The 18,435-nt window shown below is 51.0% G+C and overlaps 1 protein-coding gene across 3 annotated transcripts in view; it reads right to left on the bottom strand.

Moving 5' to 3' along the window:
* Positions 1-469: 469 nt before the first annotated feature.
* The window catches only part of SLC13A3 (solute carrier family 13 member 3), a 68,791-nt gene continuing 50,825 nt past the window's right edge, over positions 470-18,435 (bottom strand). For 2 of the 3 annotated variants that reach the window (XM_025875489.2, XM_073880322.1), the window contains exons 10-13: positions 15,453-15,565; positions 7,804-7,965; positions 5,257-5,394; positions 470-2,234 (exon numbers count right to left, since the gene is read on the bottom strand). In XM_025875489.2, coding sequence (XP_025731274.1) covers positions 2,058-2,234; positions 5,257-5,394; positions 7,804-7,965; positions 15,453-15,565 — 590 coding nt within the window. In that variant the 3' untranslated portion in view covers positions 470-2,057. Of the gene's footprint in view, positions 2,235-5,256; positions 5,395-5,489; positions 7,194-7,803; positions 7,966-15,452; positions 15,566-18,435 lie in introns of those variants that run through there. The other variant, XM_025875491.2, reaches the window with a different exon arrangement.

Raw genomic sequence — 18,435 nt, 5'->3', positions numbered from 1 at the left:
AGGAAATAAGCTCATAATTGGAAGCTAAGTGTTCTTGGCAAAGGGAACAGCATGTGCAAAGGCCCTGAGGCAGGGCAGTATAAGCACGTGGTTGGAGTGGAGAGGGGAGAGCAGTAGGGAAGTGAAGTCAGGGAGGTCAATTCCGTGGAACCCCCAGCTCAGGAATTCGGCACCTTAAAGCTCTCTTATGCCAGGGCACCTGGGGCGCCTGCGTGGCTCAGTCGTTAAGCATCTAGCCGAAGCATCTGCCTTCGGCTCAGGTCATGATCCCCAGGTCCTGGGACTGAGCCCTGCATCGGGATCCCTGCTCCACGGGAAGCCTGCTTCTCCCTCTCCTACTTCCCGGGCTTGTGTTCCCTCTCTCGCTGTGTCTCTCTCTTGGCAAATAAATAAAATCTTAATATAAAAAAAAAAAAAAAAAAAAGGAAAGCTCTCTTATGCCCAGAAAGCAAATAATCTGTAGGCCCAGTATTGATGAACACTTTTTATTTTATAGCATTTTCAATCAGAACTATTTGAAATCACGAATCATCTGGTTACAAGTACCATGGGTTTCTCTGCGGATGGACTTCTCCCATCCCTGTTCTCCAGGAGTGCTGCTCCCAACCGCCATGGGCTGCAACTCTGATTGAATTCTAAAGTCTTCACGTGGGAAGAGGTGAAGCCCATTCTCCAACTTGGGGGTCCCTCCTCTCTCCTCCCCGCTGCCCCCAGGGAAACATCCATGACTCACTCGTGCCGTACTGAGGACGAGTCCAGTCTCTGGGTGCCGCCATCCCAGCCCATACTGCTCAGGGAACTTCATCCCTCAGACGTGTAAGAAGGGCAGACATGAGGCTTCCAGATCCCCCACGGGCACCTTGACTAATGCTGGATCACTCATTCCACATCCTGAGCTCCTGCTGGGCCTGATACTGTGCTATTTACTGGGGATGCCCAGATGCTTCTGCTGGAAACAAGGAGGGATCAGATCTTCTAGGACAGCCCCCACCAGCCACTGGCTCAGGGGAAGTCTCCGTTGGCCCCCTCTGCAGAAGAAGGTTACGATATTTTGTCTGCCTGAGAAATTTTACCCTGGCCTTTTATGAGGCCCCAATGTATCTTCTGACTTTTTTTTTCCCCCTCATTCCTGAAAAATGTGGCTTTGCTAATTAAACATGCTTACCCCTCGGGGTACAGGTAGGGAGGTAAAGACCAGCTGCTGGAATAAGGAGTAGCGGGTAACCACAAAGGCCCCTGCGGGCCACATGTAGGAGAGTCCTCGCTGAAAGGACGGTAGGGCCGGGGCTTGGCCTGACCCCAGAATTATGGTCAAACTGAATCAGATTAAACAGGAAAATCCTAAAAAGCTTAGGTAGAGATGTCAGCTGGGGGTTTCTAGAACTCCCCTGGTGTACTCAGGCCCCCAGAGGCGCAGCAAGGAGGATTTGCACAGCCTCCCTGTCCTCAGGAGGTTATCTGTCCCTCCCCTGTCTCCAGCGATTGAAAGTAACCCCGGCTGCGGTGTACCAGCAGGGGTCATATTCAAACAACGGGCACAGAATGGGCACCAACCGAGCAGGACACACCGTGGTTGCAAATAGCTGGTACACTGCAGCCCCAAAAGCCTCTCCGAGGAAGGTGACATCTAAAGGCAAGATGATCTCTCCAGAGTGTAACCTAAAGTAGGTCATGCGGGATGTTAGCGGTGCCCATAGGAATTGATGCCCCCACCCCCATTCCAACGGTTTAAGTCAAATGCCATATTCCAGTTTGCTTCCTGTTGCTGAAATAGGGCTCTCTTGCATCCTAGCCATAGAACAGCTCAGAGATAAAGGAGCTTGTTTCTCTGGCAGCAGATCTGGGAGATATCTGGGCCCTGACCTCCATGAAAGAGAAGGAGAAGGTGTCCTAGATAATGAGCCTGTGGGCCCAAGTGGACCACTGGAGGTCACTCTTGCTTGCTGCATACTGGATCACAGAAAAGAACTGCTCGATTGTCGTATAGAGTCCTAGCAGCAGGTGATGGCAGAAGCCTTCTGGGAGGGCCCAGCCCAGAGAGAGTCCCGGAGGGGGACTCAAAGGGTCCGAAATGTGTCATTGGCCAAGGTGGATGGCAGTGCTGTGATGTTGGCTGAGTGGATGTCGGCCCAGTCCGGGAAGGTGCCCAGCTGGAAGATGGTCTGTGCCCAAGTATTCATGGCCAAGCTGAGCAGCAGGACACCCATCAGGTTCATCAGGAGGCCTGTCCGCACCTGAAATGGAGCCCAGGTGAAGGGAGGAATCAGCTCAGGGCCCATCGTACAGATGGGAAAACCCACGCCCAGAGTCAGGAACTCACTCACTCAAGATCTCCCAGCTGGGAAGTGATGGTTCCAGGACACAAATCCAGGCTGGTGGATGCCCAAGACCCTTCCAACTTTATGCTACCCTAGGCTGCCCCTCGGAGAGCTGCAAATGTCCCCATCCGCCGAGTGGTTTCTAGGGGCCAGGCACTGTGCGGTGTGGGTGTCATAGAGACGTGCCATCCCTATGACACCCTCAAAGGGTGATTATTATTACTTCCCCTTTACGGAAGAGGAAAACGAGGCTCAGAGAAGTGCGCTTACCCAGGTCGCACAGCTTGAAAATAATCTGGTTTGATCGATAACACATGTACACACTCACACACACACACTCATACACACTCACACCTATCCACACTCACTACATGTCTACTTAAGGCCATACTTTTTTGTTGTGAGGAATTTGTCTTATGGGAATTTTGACCTTTTTAAGTAGCTAGAACAAGTCTGCCTGTTTGGTTTTTTCCCAGGCTGACCTCTTGCGCCATTAAGTCCAAACTTGGGCTGAACATCTCTGTTTCTCATCCGGGTTTTCTGGTTGTTTGACCTTAGCATTGCTCAGCTGCGAACTGCATGGTGAGAGTCACTCTCTTTTCAATGCCCTTAACACTTCTCTCTTCCTTGCCAATTGTCCTCCTGAGCAAGCAGGGCTTCAGAACCTTCTCCAGGTCATCGGTTTCAGGGCAAATGTAATTATTTTGCTTTTTTGGTCTGTGCCTTTTTTTTTAGACTTACCTTCGATGGCGTACAATACCAGTTTTCCATGCCCAGATGCGTCAGAAACTCTTCTCTTTAAATACTCTTATTTAAAGTGTTTTAAAAAATGTAAGTTCAGGGGCGCCTGGGTGGCTCAGTCGGTTAAGCATCTGCCTTCGGCTCAGGTCATGGTCCCAGGGTCCTGGGATCGAGCCCCGCATCCGGCTCCCTGCTCAGCAAGGAGCCTGCTTCTCCCTCCACCCCTCCCCCTGCTTGTGTTCTCTCTCTGTCATATAAATAAATAAAAATCTTTTTTAAAAAAATATCAGTTGATTTAGGAGAATTGTTACGTCAATATTACCACGGATGGCTCGTGGAAAGGGCGTCAGTCGTGAAGGGAGTACGCCCAGTGACAAGGTCCAACTGCCTTATGCTGACCTGCCTCTGCAGAAGAGCCCTGGCAACTTCGGAGGATCGGAAGGGGACTGGCCAAAGCTTTGGGGTGGCTGGGAGGAGGGCTGGGCTCCTGGGAGCCTGGCTCCAAATGCCTGCTTTGTCCCACATTCGTCATGTCAACGACCTCCACCATCACTCTCCGGAGCAGAGCCTGCAGGTGGGCACGCGGATCCAGACTGGCTCCGACACGTCTGCCCCTCTGTTGCCCCCTTGTTCCCCTCGGCCTCTTCCATCCCTCACAATGTCTCTCCATTTCTCTCGCTGTCCCCTTGTTCTCAGGACAGGCCTTAGGTCGCATCTCTGCCCTCCTGCTGCCCTCCCTCAGTGGCCTCCCCGTTCCACACTCAGCCCCAGCCCCCAAAGATCCACTCCACCCTGCAGCCAGAGTGATCTCGGAAAGGCAGGAGTCAAACCACGTCACTGCGAATTAGGGAAGCTGAAGGGACTCCATTTTAGAAAGGCTCCGCCTCGCCTGTTTTCCTGCCAGGCCCCGTTTACTCCTGCTCCATACTTTGCCTCTGAATAAGCCAAAGAAGCTGTGTTCCCATTTCGAGGGGGAAGCAAGAAAGTGAATTATTCTCTGAGTTCTGTCCTAGCCCCTAAACACCTGATAACATCTAAGAAGAGCCAGATCCCAAACACATTCCAGGACATCAGCTTCCAACCAACCCCGGCTGACGGTGGCATCCGTACCCCGACCTCCAGTGATTTCTGGAATAGCCTATGGTTCACCTGACTCTCCCTTTGATGGGACCCTACCGTGGATTCCTGAAGGCACACGGATGTTCCCTAGACCCCTTCCCAGTGTGAACCCCTAACCCCAAGCAAGGATGAGACTCATTCTCTCCTCTCCGAGTCTCCCAGACACTCCCTCTACTACTCTGTCTGTCACTCACGATATTCAATAAACTCTGTTTTCACTTTCTCTGGCTCACGTTTGATTTCTGTCCTGGGCGAAGCCAAGGACCCTCTTGGCGGGTCCTGTGGGACCTTCCCCTGGGTTCTTGGACCCAGCCTACCTGCATGGATGGCCCTGCTCAAATACCTTTTAAGCCCTCCCACTGCGAGCTGCCTAAGATCCCAAATCTGTGCCCTGCGTGCTCTGTACCCTTGCCCTCCCCCAGGCCTCTGGCCTCACCCTCCCAACTCTGCTCCAGGCACACCAGCCTCCTGCTTCTCTCTCTGTTTGCTCTGTGACCTCTTTCTGTCTCTCACTCTTGCCCACCGCCTCCCTCCCTTCCCCTCCCGGTTTATCCTGCCTGAGTCTCTGCGCCTGGAGAGACTGGACCGGGAAATGGTTTACACCAGCTTAGGATTTGCATTCCCTGAGTGCCCCCAGGCAGCCAGTGGAGGGGAAGTGGCAGGGAAGGCAGGAGGAGGGAGAGAGGAGCGGGTTCAGCAGGGGAGTGAGGGGAGAGGGAGCTCTCCAGGCCCCCCAGGGTGCGACCTGCTGCTCGTCTCTCCTACAGATTCCAGGCACGAAGCCGTTGGCTGAACGAGAAAAGAGAACAGTGCCCAGAGAGAGAAGGAAGTTCCTTGTCCCTGAAGCAGACTCTGGAAAATCATCGCTAAGGCAGTGTTTCCCGAAATTGTCTAAGCATAAGAATCATCCCAGAGTGTTTGCTAAAACAAACCTAGATATTCCTGGTCCCACTCCAAATGACTTATTCAGAGACTGCAGGGGTGGGGGGTGGAGGAGTGGGGGCCCCGCCCAGGTGTCTTGCCCAGCACCTGCTGGCCGCCCCCTCTCAGGCCTCTGCTGGGTCGAGCCCCGACTCACCATGTCTTTGACCAGCAAGTGTCCGGAGGCGAAGGCAATGGAGTTGGGTGGTGTTGAGACCGGGAGCATGAAGGCATAGGAGCAGCCGACTGTGCCGGGGATCATCAGGTACAGGGGGTGCACTCTCAGGCGGATGGCCTGGTCCGGGTGCGGGAGAGACCACGACAGGGAAACAGAGAGAAGCCACCGCAACAGATGGAGATGGTTGAAAGCCACAACCACAAGACAGAGACAGAAAGAGACACAATGATAGAGACGTACAGACAGAGATGGGCAGAGCGGCCGAGAAGAATCGCAGCGGCCGAGGAGACAGGTTTAGAGACACAGAGACATGCAGCCAGAAACGCAGATCCACAGGCAAAAGCAGAGACAGACGAGAAAAGAACCCAAACCAAGGGACACACGGAGAAGACATCCCCAAGGTTAGTGACATTCCGGGGCCGCAAGCTTGGGCTGGGGAGATTTTTCTAGAACACACCTTCTCCAGCCTGAGAGTGTATCCTCAGACCTGGACGACTCACTGAAACACAGCTTGCTGGCCCCACTTCCCCCAGAGTTTCTGACTCCGCAGGTCTGGGGTCACCCCAGGAGCCTGCATTCCTCACAAGTTCCCAGCTGAGGCTCTAACATACCGAGTCCCCTGCCTGGTCCTTCCCTCAGCCAAACAGTCCCCATAGCCAGTCCCCGGGCACCGTTAGTTGGGGTGTCACCAGATTTCGGAGACACAGAGAGTTTGAGATTGCATCTGCTGAGAAGCTTTTCCCAATTTCTAAGACTGTGTGAATCAAACGCATCTGTGTGTTGGCCTCATTCGGTGGGCTGGTTTGTCACCTCTCCCAAATGACGTATTCGTCTACAATTCATTTTGGTCTCCTCTCTACTACTGTATTTAAGATGGGACATTTTTTTGGCCCCTCGAGGGAATTTTGATAACCCAAAGCATACACATTTTCTCAAAAAGTGCTAAATTCACTCCCTGACATGTAAAGCATCTTGGTTTTGATAATAAGCACCATTTAGAACACTGTGTCATTCACTAGTGTCTTCTCCAGCAAAAGTTGCTCCAACAGACCTGGCTGGGTCCACGCTTCTCCTCCCCGACACCCCACAGCGCCCCCATCTCTCTCAATCATCTGCTCCCTCAGATCCCGGGGAAGGGTGTGATTCAATCAAATCACACTTGGCAAGGTTTGGAGACCCCCACCCCACACTACTGGTGGGGGTGTAAAATGGCGTGCCCACTTTACGACAATTTGCCCACATCTAGCAAAATTATAAATGCACATGCTCTTCAATCCAGGGATCTCATCCAGGCATGTAAGCAAAGGTGCACAGACAAGGAAGGGTCCAGGAGGCTTTGCTGGATCACAGCAAAGGTTGGAAGCGACCTACGTGTCCCTCAGTAGAGATCTTAAAAAGACCCACCGCTATCCACTCGTAACAGAATATCCCCTAGCCACTGAAAAAGGATAAAGTACATCTCTGTATGCTAACACAGTGTGATCTCCATTACAAATTCATGCAAAAATAAGCCAACAAAAACCAAAAAAAGTGGCTTGGGTAAGTGTGCCTGGTATATCACCTTTGACATACAAAGCGTGTAGTTGCCACACTGATTTAATGTGATGAGTTCTGGATTCTATTAAGATAATCATATGGCTTGGTCTTCTTTAATCTATTTAAATATAGAACTCTGCTGATTGCTTCTAGTGTTAATCGGTTTTGAAATTCTGAACACAAACTCATTTGATCACGATATATTGTTCTTTTTGCATGATTCTAGATTTATTTTGCATTTTATTTATTTGCATCTTTGTTCATGTGTGAGATGGAGTTGTGACTATTTTTTTCCCCTTTGCTGTCCTTCTTTGGTTTTGGTGTCTGGCTTTTGTTCACCTTATTCCTGGATTGGATGGCTTTCTCCATTATTCTGTGCTCTGAAACAGTGTAAGTAAGGTGGGAGCTGGCTGTTTTTGCGGGTTTGCTAGGTCTCACCTAGCCGACCCTCCGAGGACTGGCTAGTGATTTTTAGGGTGGTGGCTCTCAACGGGGGATGGTTTTGTCTCCCCAACCGGGGGACATTTGCCAATGTCTGGAGACATTTTTGATTGTCACGATTTAGGGCAGTGCTACTGGTACCTAGTGGATGGAGGTCAGGGATGCTGAGGAACATCCTACAACGTACAGGACCGCCCTCCAGATAATTCTTTGGCCCCAAATGCCAATAGTGCTGAGAAACCCTTCTTTAGAGGGAGCTTAGAACTTCGTCTACCATTAGAATTTCTCCTGTGGTTATTTGTCTACTTAGATTTCCTACTTTGTCTTAGTCCACATTTGAAAATTTATATTTTCCTAGAAAAGTCTCCAAAGGAAGAAAATTTGGTACACTTTGAAAGTATTCACCCTGCGTATTTCTTAAAGAAAGACAATCAGGGTCTGACACTTGCATGCATTTTGGAAGAGAGCAAAGGCACCTGTAGCCGGGATGGAGCTCCTCGTGGCAGGGGAGAGATTTCTGAAGCCTCCCACCGCCCCCCCGACTCTCACCAGCTCTGCCAGGACGGGCAGGAAGATGATGATGGTGGCCGTGTTGCTGGCAAACTCGGTGAAGAAGGCCACGACAACAGTGATGAGCAGCACAGCCAGAGCAGGGGGCACGTTCTCCAGCGGGTGCAGCTGCCCACCGATCCACACCGACAGCCCCGACTCCTGCGGGGGGTGGGGGGCATCTGTTCACACCCCCGCCCGGCCCCAGCCACCATCCCCAAGGGCTGGGTCTAGGAGGGAGGCTAGGATGGACCACCATGATGACAACAGTGACAATCATACTCCTTCACAGGTGGGGAGACTAAGGCTCAGAGAGGGTCAATGACAGGTCCAAGGCCACACCTTCAGCCAACGGGCATCAGCTTCTCTGCTTCTTGAACTGCTCTCTGCTCCAACTCTGTAGGCCCAGGACCCAAACCCCTTTGCTCCCCAAATAATCCAATTGGCTCTAGCACCCCTAAGCTCCAACTTGAGTGAGAGAGGAAAACTGGACCCTCCGTGGGTGGTGATGAATGACAAAAATATTGACACAATTATGTATACAAAATATTCATTAGTAATCTGATCATTATTATATGATATATACAAGATATACTATATATCATCTATAAAACCTGTATCAGATATAAGTTAAATACAGCACTATCAAAATGATTAACAATAAAGATATTTGTGAGTAATGATAAGGATGATTATTACAATGATAACACAACATTGTATTATTACTTATTTTATCATAAGAATCATCAACCCTGAGGCTTTACAGGTTGCTTGGCACTGCACGCATTACCTCCTAAACCCTTCCCAGCCTTTCTGGAAGGCAGACATTTGTCTCTGTGTTACAGAGAAGGAAACTGAGGCTGGCAAAGTTTTTGTGACTTGCCTATGGTCCCCAAAAGTAATAACCTGAGATATATTTCACACTCAGGGCCATGTACTTCTTTTTTTTAGATTGTATTTATTTATTTGAGAGAGAAAAAGCATGGGCGGGGAGAGGCAGAGGGAGAAGCAGATGCCCTGCTGAGTCCAACACGGGGCTCAATCCCAGGACCCCAGGATCATGACCTGAGCCGAAGGCAGACGCTTAACCAACTGAGCCACCCAGGGCGCCCCAGTGCCATGAACTTCTGTAAGCAAACATGGGCCTACAAAGCTCCCTATCACTTGGGCACCATCCTCTGGATGCACCAGTATGTCACTGGGCGATGCCCAGAGCCGACGACAGCCCTCCAGGACAGAGAAAGACAGGTTAGATTGTCCCCTCCCTGGCTCTGGACTCCACCCCACCATCAGTGTTGCAGAATTACCTCCATGCTCTCTCTGCTGACTTCTCCAGGAGTTACTCTATGTAGGAGTATTTAAATACTTAATCAAGTGTGTGCTTACCATGGCCCTTTTAGCAACCCAGTATCCTTTGATCCTGATACACTTGGGTTTTTCAAAGAAACTTTATACATTTCTTTTATGTTTGATAGAAAAGTTACTGCTTATCTAGAATTTAAAATTTCATAATGGATTCTAGAACACAGCATACTGTTTTTACATAAATAAAATACTATGCCTGTCCCCAGAATTTGACTTAAAAGTTACCTTCAAGGAATGAATAATAAATGCTTAAAGATATTTTTCCCTAGAAGAGTCTTTGTAAAATTTAGATGCTTCTTTGTTTGTCTGATAGCCTAGAAATGATGGCGCATGGCAGAGTCAAGGCCTCAGCCCTTCCCCGGCCAGGGAACCTTTCAAGGGGAAAATGGGGCCACTGTTTTTTCCCAGAGGCCACAGCTCTGGCTAAGAGACTGACGGCAGTTGTGTGCTGTTTAAGGGAGAGGGGCTGGAGAGAGGGAATATTAATGACTTGGATGAATGAGAAGCCAAGAGCTCTCCTGTGGCCAGGCCTCTGGGTGGCGGGCTTCCAACCAACGTCCCAGCACGCTCGGGTCCTTGGCTCAGCTTCCGCAACCGCAACCAGAGGGAAGTCTGGCAGCGTCAGGGGAGAGAACCCCCTGCTGCCTGGGGTTCTCTTGGGGACTCCCAAGGCCTTCACCTGCCCTTTCCCATTCCCTTAGGTATTGGAAGCTCCGTTTCCTTGGAAACACACCGCCCCACAGTGTTCAGGGACTCTAGAACCAGCGCCAGGCAAGGTTGGACGCTGTGTGGCCAGAGGATGAGGAGAAAGGGCCCCAGAGTCAGCATAAGCTTGTTTCCCACCTTAACCCTTCCTAGCTGTGTCATCCTGGGCAAGTAACTCAACCTCTCTGTGCCTCAGTCGTGCCATTTGTAAACCCGGATATAACAGTGCCCATCCCCGAAGGTTATCACTGGGAGCAAAGGAGCAAATCTACAAAGCAGGCGGAAAATGCCCCGGTACCTGGTGAGCACCCCAACATGCCAGCTGTCATTATTAGCTTCAAGTCACAAGAAGCCAGAGGTGGCAAAACACTCAGAAATTGCCCAGTGCAGTGGTTGTCAAACTGTGTTCCTTACAGCCCCCAAAGACGTCAAGAGGTGCCTGAGGCCACATTGCAGGATGGCAGGGGAGAGGCTTGACAATCTTTAAGAGCCTCATAAAACACAGTAGGCTCAGGTGCATGTATACAACTCTGTATAATAATTCCTAGGGAGAGAGAGCCAGTGAATTTGGTTCAAGGAAAGCAAAAAGAGAGGACTTCATGCACATGTGTGAGCATTCAGACCACCACACTGCTTATAAGCTGTGTGACTTCAGGCAAATTGATGAACATCTCCGTTCCTTGATTTCTTCAAGGAGTTGTGGTAAGGATTAAACAAACGCATGCAAAACACAGTCCCTCTACATAGCACAGAATAGGATTCATTACTATTTATCTGGCAAGCACTTCATGTAGAGTTTACTCTGTGCTGGGCACTCTTCTAAAGACTTGGCTAATATTAACATATTTAATCCCTGTAACAACTCCATGAGGTAAGTTGTATAATTACCTCCATTTTATGGCTGAAGACACTGAGGCACAAAGAGGTGGTGATTTGCCTGAATAAGTGAAATGACTTGCCCTAGGGTTGGAATTTTGAGCTTAGAATCTAGCTCTTCATTAGGCTATCTCTCCAATAAAATAATGCCAATCATCATCATCATCATCGCCATCATCATCATCACCATCATCACCACCACCACCATCACCATCATTACCATCATCACTACCACCACCATCATCATCATCACCATCGTCACCATCACCACCATCATCATCACCACCATCACCATCATCACCATCACCACCACCACCATCATCACCACCACCACCATCACCATCATCACCGTCATCACCATCATCACCATCGTCACCATCATCACCATCACCATCATCACCACCAGCACCATCACCATCATCACCATCACCACCATCACTACCACCACCACCATCGCCATCATCACTACCACCATCATCATCATCACCACCACCATCATCATCACCATCATCACCACTGCCATCATCGCCATCATCACTACCACCATCACCATCATCACCATCATCACCATCACTACCACCACCATCATCGCCATCATCACCACCACCATCACCACCATCACCATCATCACTACCACCACCATCATCATCACCATCATCACTACCACCAACGTCATCGAGGTGACTCTCCAGCAGGAAATGAGGAATGGGGAAAATACACAGGTTTCTACTTGCCTACAGGGTTTGCTCCCTTCTGACTTACTCTCAAGCTCCTATAACCCCGATATATTTGTAGATAAGTTTACTTTGGTGGAGATTAAATAAAATATACATGAAGGTGCCAGAAGAAGACCAATTTTTCAATCCATGAGATAGTAAAACTATAGTAACAAAAACAGTAGTGAGGTTGAAGGTGGCTCTGGTTTTAGCGCCTGGTATGATCAGCCCCATGCTGAGCACTTTCCATGCCTCACGACATCAACCCTCAAAACAGCCCGTCTCATGGGTCATGTCCAACAAATGTTTATTGAACATGTTATGTACCAGGACTCTTCTCGATGCCGGAACAGTAGTGAATAAGACAGATACTACCCCTGCCCTCATGGAGCTTACACTCCAGTAAGAGAGACACCAACAAGCAAACAAATGAGCAGGAAATTTGGGGGAAGGAAACAGGAAGGAAATAGTGGGGTGTTATAGGGAGAGTGGCTGGAGGGGAGGCTACTTTAGATATGGTACTAGGGAGGGCCCCTGAGTTGGTGACCTTGGAGCTGACCTGAAGGGCCAGGACTCAAGATCTCAGGGAAGAGCCTTAGGCAGAAAGAAAGCAGATAAAAGGTCCAGGGGTGCAAATGAGTCTAGTGTGGCTGACATTAAGGGGCCAGTGGGATTGGAGGGCAACCAATGAGGGGAGAGAGGTAGGAGCTGACACCAGGGAGGTAGGCAGGGGCCAGGTCACGCCGGGCCCTGTGTGTAGGCCAAGGAAGCCTTCAGACTAGAGTCTAAATATATGGGGAGTCATGGATAGTTTTACAGCAGGAGAAAAATGCACTGAGGACACTAAGCAGTAAAGTTTAAGTGAGTTGCCAAGCTCACAGCAAGGCCTGGGATCTGCTTCCAGCTCTCCCAAACCAGCACTAGGGAGTCCACACATCCAGGCTCACCCTGGACCCCATCCGAGGACCTGTAAGCCCCAGGAGGCCTGGTGGTGGCCTGATGAGGGCACTGGGCGGGGGCCATGAAGCAGGATGTGCCATGAGTGTTCTGGTCCCTCCTGGGGGCAGGCTGTGCTGGTCTGGGGAAGAGCAGGGGTGGGGGGAGGGGGGCAGCTGCCAGACAAAGCCCTTGTTAAACAGAAACTCCAGCGGCAGCCCAGGGCTGGGCCAGGAGCCAGACCAGCCTCCCAGTGTGCCCAGTGGTCCTGCAGCCCAGCCCCCACTGAGAGCTGAGACTTTTCCCAACACATCCTGAACTCCGAGAAGCCTCTGGGGTATGGGGCCATCTCCTCTACCCCCTGCCTCAGGGTCAGGCAAGGTTCGTACCATCTGGATAAGTGGCACCCTTTCCACTGAGTTGCTCAGGCAAGAACCTCCATGTCATCCCTGATTCTGATTTCCCTCTTTCCCCTGCATTCAATTATAATAACCAACCATGTCGGCTGTGTTCCAAGTTCCCCACATGCATCGGCTTCTTTCATAACTGTAATAAGTCTATGACCTGGCACCATTATTATTCCCATTTTACAGATGAGGAAACCGAACCACACAGTGAAGAGGTACAAGACCCACAACTCCAACCCAGACAGTCTGGGTTCGACAGCCCATGCTTTTTACCATTGCGTGGCATGGCCTTTTCAGGACCTGGATAACATGTCACTTCCTTTGGGAAGCCTTCCCAGATACATCCCCAATAGGACGCAGTAGTGAGAAAAGTCAGACAGAAGTTCAATTCCCAGCTCTGCTACCTATGAGCTCTGTTACCTAGGATCAGTCAATTAAGCTCTCTGGTCCTCGAGATTCCTAAAATGGAGACAAAAATAGTACTGTTGCTCATGAGCACTCTGGTCCCTCCTGGGGCAGGCTGCCTTTTGCTCATTTTGAAGTCTATACTATTGCATTTGTATGTGTTATTTGTTGGGGGAAAATGAGCAAAATAAAAATGTATGTCAGAAAAAGGAGTCGTTGGGTCGAGACCCTGAATGTGCCACCCAGATCACCTTCAGTGAAGGCCTTGTGAGTAACCTGGTGTAATGGCTTAGCACTCCGGACTCTGAAGGCCTGCATGTCCCAGTGCAGGGAACCAAGGCCTTCACTGTCAGCCCCTGAGGGGCTGTCTCAGACCTGAGAGTCTTCATGCCTGATGTCACACTCACTCTTGGGGTGGCTCACACGTGCAGACTGGTGTAGGGATGCCGAGGTATGGCCTGGCCGTCTCAGACCAGTCGGGACATTTCTGAAGGGCCAGCTCAGCCCCATGCTCCCTGTGGGGTTGGTGGAGGCGTCGTGGGGTCTGCTCACGATTGTGCTTCTCCCCCTGCCCTCTCCTGCTTCCTACCCGCCCCGTCCACAGGGAGGAACCTCAGGGGCACAACCTAACACACCTGCCCACTCGCCTGCATCTCAGAGTCTGCTCCCTGGAAGCAGAACCCACAAGACCACAGAATGAGGATTTAGAGAGTAAACAGGGAGTTCCTCATGCTCCCCATTTGCTATGTATTGCACCGGCTATTACGTTCTCTGATTACTTCCAACAACCCTGAAGAGTAGGAACTTTGATCCAATTCATAGATGAGAAAACTGGCACCCAGGGAGGTTTAGAGACTTGCCCAAAGTGCCCCAGCGAGGAGTGGTAGAGCTGGGATTTGAATCCAGATACTCTGATTCTCAAGCCTGGGCTTCTTACTCATATACACTTTAGGGATGTCTTATATCGTCTCATTGTTGGAACCTGAAAATTAGAACTGAATTAAAGAAAGAAAGCAATCTGAGAAGCAATTTCAGGTTTCCTTCACCTTAATTTCAGATTAACGCTTAACTGGTTGTGGTTTTAAATGCCTTGGCTTACACGGAGAGATTTAGAGGTGAGGTGGAGCCCAGCATCATGAACTGGGGGTTCAGATCCTGGCTCCAACAAGCTCCTGGATGCACAAACACAGGCAAGCTATTTAGCCTCGAGTTACCTCCGTTCCCTCATCTTTGAAGTGTGGACAGCAATCGCATCTACTTCAGTGGTGTTGATGAAGACGAACCGAGCCCCTGTTTGCAAAGTGCTCCACATGATGCCAGCACTTGGGAAGTTCTTGCAAGTGAGCCGTTAGGAGGCTGGACTCTGAAAACAGTCTGACCGGAGTTGGAACCCCAGCTCCTGAGCAGAGTGCAATTGTACAACCTTCAGAGAGTTGCTTAACTAACTTCTCTGCGCCTCAGTTTTCCTATCTATAAAATGGGGATGCAAATATTACCCAGCCCCTAGGGTCAGCATGAGTGTTTGAAGGGTAACACTGAGGCTGCACCTGTTCTGAGCAGGGCCTGCTGACACTGCACCTGCGGAGTGCTGAGAGCCAGAGCCCCCCGAAATTCTGTGCCCCACTCCCCTCCCTCTAGTCCCAGTCTTGCCTCTGAGCTCAAACAGCCCTCTAAAACAATATTCATAATAATACTAACTGATTAATATTAATTCTCTCTAATATTTATATCATGATGGCTGAGAGTATAGGCCGCGGCGTCAAACTACCTGGATTCTAATCCTGAGTACATAGCTGTGTGACCTTGGGCAAATCACTTTACTTCTCTGTGCCTCAGTTTCTTAATCCGGAGAATGGGGATAATAATGGCATCTACCTCATGGGCTTGTTGGGAAGTTTAAATGAGTTAATGTGTGTAAAGCACTCAGAACAGAGCCCGACCTGGGGGTGGGGGCGAGCGTAGGGTTATTCCTCTGTGCCCACGGGACCCCTCGAGCCATGATAGTAGTATTTAGTGGTAGTGTGCTCATCGTGAGCTCCTTGAGAGTCTGGATCAGACCTTACTCCTTTCCTTCACAGCACCGGGTGCTGAGGATGGAGCCCTGATGATCCCAATCTGGCAACTGGGGAATCTGGTGGTGGCTGGGGTGCCCATGCTGCCCGTGTGCTCTGACCCTGAGCAGCCAGGACTGGAACCTGCGCCCCCCTCCCCAGTCCTGCCGCCCGCTTGCGGCTCTTACCTCACAGCCTTTGGCCATGGCGAAGCCCCCGCCCAGGAGAAGGATGATGTTCCAAGGCACCGTGTCCTGGACCTTCTTCCACGTCAGCAAGGGCTCTGTCTCTGCATTGGAAGCTGGGTGGAGAGAAGACACTTAGCCTGACGAGGGGATACGGGTCCCCCGGGGCAGAGGGGGACCTGACACACACCCAGGACACTCAGCCTGAGGAAGGGTCATCAGCCCCTGCAGCTCCATCTTTGTGGGGACACTTGAGGGAGGGGGGGGTCTCCTGGAAGCCACAATCTGGCTCCAGCATCTGATTTTGGAGCTTCAGAGAAAAACCCTGCAAGCATCATGAGGGGCATCCGCTCTACTCAGAACGAAAATAATTGTCATGGCTCCCAGAGCGTGAGAACCTCCTGGAACTGGGCACCCCACCTCCATGCAGGACATCCTTTCAATTTCCCAAAACCCCTTCTGGGCAGTGCTGCTTTCACCCTCATTTACAAGAGAAAAGGCTCTCTTTGTAATTGAATGTGTACAGAGAGGGAAAAAGTGGAAGGAAATTCAGGAAAAGAGAAGCGAAGAGTATCTTTGGTTCACGGAATTATGGGAGGATTTTTATGTCCTAAAAGGCAGCAGTGTCTGCGCGCAGTGGTTAGAACGGGAACAAGCAAACTTCTGGAAAGGGTTAGGGAGTGGATACTCCAGGCTCTGCAAGCCTCTGGGGAACCAGGCCGCCACTGTAGCGTGTGAGCAGCCAGAGAAAGGACATACGTGAGTGGGCGTGGCTCCCAGGGAACCCTACTGACCAAGGAGGGGTGCATTTGGACCACGGGCTGAAGTTTGCCACCCCCGTGTTGGGAGCATAGGCCTGGAGACAGACCCTCCTGGGTGTTGGCTCACCGCACACCCTTGAACGTGACCTGGCCTGCCTGAGCCCCCATTTCCTCGGCTGGCCTGTGGCACAGAAACAGTCCCTGGAGGGTCCTCGTGAACACTGACGAGGCAATGAGGGAGCTGCTGGTGGAGAGAGACACGGTCCTGTTCAGCTCACAGCCGCATCCCTGCGTCACTGCCTAGCACCTGGTGTGTACTCCAAAACACTTGTCGGCTGGTGGGATGCGAGATGCATCGCCCGAGGCCTGGTGCAGAGCGAACGCTCTTGAAGTGGAACTGTCCCTGCAGGCGGCCACCAGGGAGGTGGGGAGGACAGGTCTGGCTCATGCATGGCGGTGCCCTACTTCCCAGGACAATTCCTGGTCACACAACCACTGACATTTTGTTTCTCCCTCTCAGCTTTTTCCATATTTCGTTATCTGAAATGAAAGCTGGAGACGTTGGGTGGCTCGGCCCTCTGCCTTTAGGCAACGAAGTATTATTTCACTAAAGAGGCAGGCAAGGTCTGAAAAAGGAAAGGGACTTGCCCCACATAGGAGAAGGCCCTGACCATGGGTTTAACATCCCGCAGATTAAATGAGTGACACGGTAAGTGCTAATGAGGCCCATCTGCGCCACGATAGGCACACAGCCTGCGCTCAGATTGTCTTCATTATGGTCCCATCCGACCATGCCCTTGCTGCTGTTTCTTCAAAGCACAGCCTCGGGGCCCCTGGGGGGCTCAGTCTTTGAGCGTCTGCCTTCGGCTCAGGTCATGATCCCAGGGTCTTGGGATCGAGCCCCGCATCGGGCTCCCTGCTTGGCGGGAAGCCTGCTTCTCCCTCTCCCACTCCCCCTGCTTGTGTTCCCTCTCTCGCTGTGTCTCTCTCTGTCAAATAAATAAAATCTTTAAAAAAAAAAAAAAAAGCTCAGCCTCTAACCATGGGCCTCTCACAGTCCAGCCCCACGTTATGCCAGCGAGCTGTCTGCAGCAGAGGCTAAGAGTACAGGCTCTGAAGTTGAACTAGATTTGAATCCTAGCTCTGCCCTTCGGCTGTGTGATTTGAGCTAGTGACTCTACTTCTCTGAGCCTCAGCGTGCTCATCTACAAAAGGGAGCAATTGTAGCTCCTCAAAGACCCACTGGGGAGATGACATGGGCCCATGGGGGCAAAGGGTTCAGCTCTGGGTGTGGCCCAGAGCAAGGCCTTGGTTATTCAATTTCACAAATATATACTGAGGACCTACCACTCCTCTCGGCACTGGGGATTCAGAAGAGGCCAAAACCAGAGAAAATCCCTCCCCTCGGAGAACTTACCTTTCCAGCAAGGGAGGCAGGTGAGAACCAATAAATATATAATGTCAGGAAATTTAATGTGTTAGGAAGGAAAGAAAATACGGTAGAGGGGTGGAGAGTGACAAGGGAGGGATGCTTTTCTGGATAGTGTGGTCAGGGAAGGCTTCTCTGGGGAGGTAACGTTTGGACAGAGTCTGAGTATAGTGATGGGAGTGAGCCACACGATATCTGGAGCGAGAGCTTGGTGGACAGAGAGGAAATGGAAGTCATCATTATCATCCCCATCATCATCCAGGGGCACAGTGCCCAACATATAGTGGGCACCGTGTCGATACTTGCTGAGTGACATAAAGGGACAGAAATGCAAGTGTGACTCCCACCCAAGGAAGAATGGAAGGCAGCAGGTACAATAAGAAAATCAAGGTTGGCTTGGACGCCTGGGTTCTACCCCCTGTCTCTGTTTAGCTAGCTGTGTGACCCTGATCAGGTCACTTTCTCTCCGTGGAAACTGGCCACTCTCTCAGGCTCCATGTAAGTCCTGGGTGCTGAGTGCGAGAACACATCCTTTCAGCCCAGTCTGCGCAGGCCCGCTGGTGGCCAAAGGACAGGTGGTGCTCACGGAGGCCCCTGTCTCCCCATCCACCAGGCAACCCCCGGAACCCCAGCCCAAAAAGCCCTCCGCGGAAGTAGCATGCTGTACCCCGTGGGCAGGCCAGACCCAGCCGCCGGACGTGTTCTCACGCGGCTGTTGCTGTGGCCCACACAGTGTTTCTCAATTCAGATTAGTGGCCAACATTTAAAATCTGGGAGATTGCATACAATTTTTTTG

This window comes from Callorhinus ursinus, unplaced genomic scaffold (genome assembly GCF_003265705.2).
Source record: "Callorhinus ursinus isolate GAN/ISIS: 27379988/994484 unplaced genomic scaffold, GSC_fseal_2.0 scaffold38, whole genome shotgun sequence".
Lineage (NCBI taxonomy): Eukaryota > Metazoa > Chordata > Mammalia > Carnivora > Otariidae > Callorhinus > Callorhinus ursinus.
This window is presented reverse-complemented; position numbering and strand designations above follow the sequence as displayed.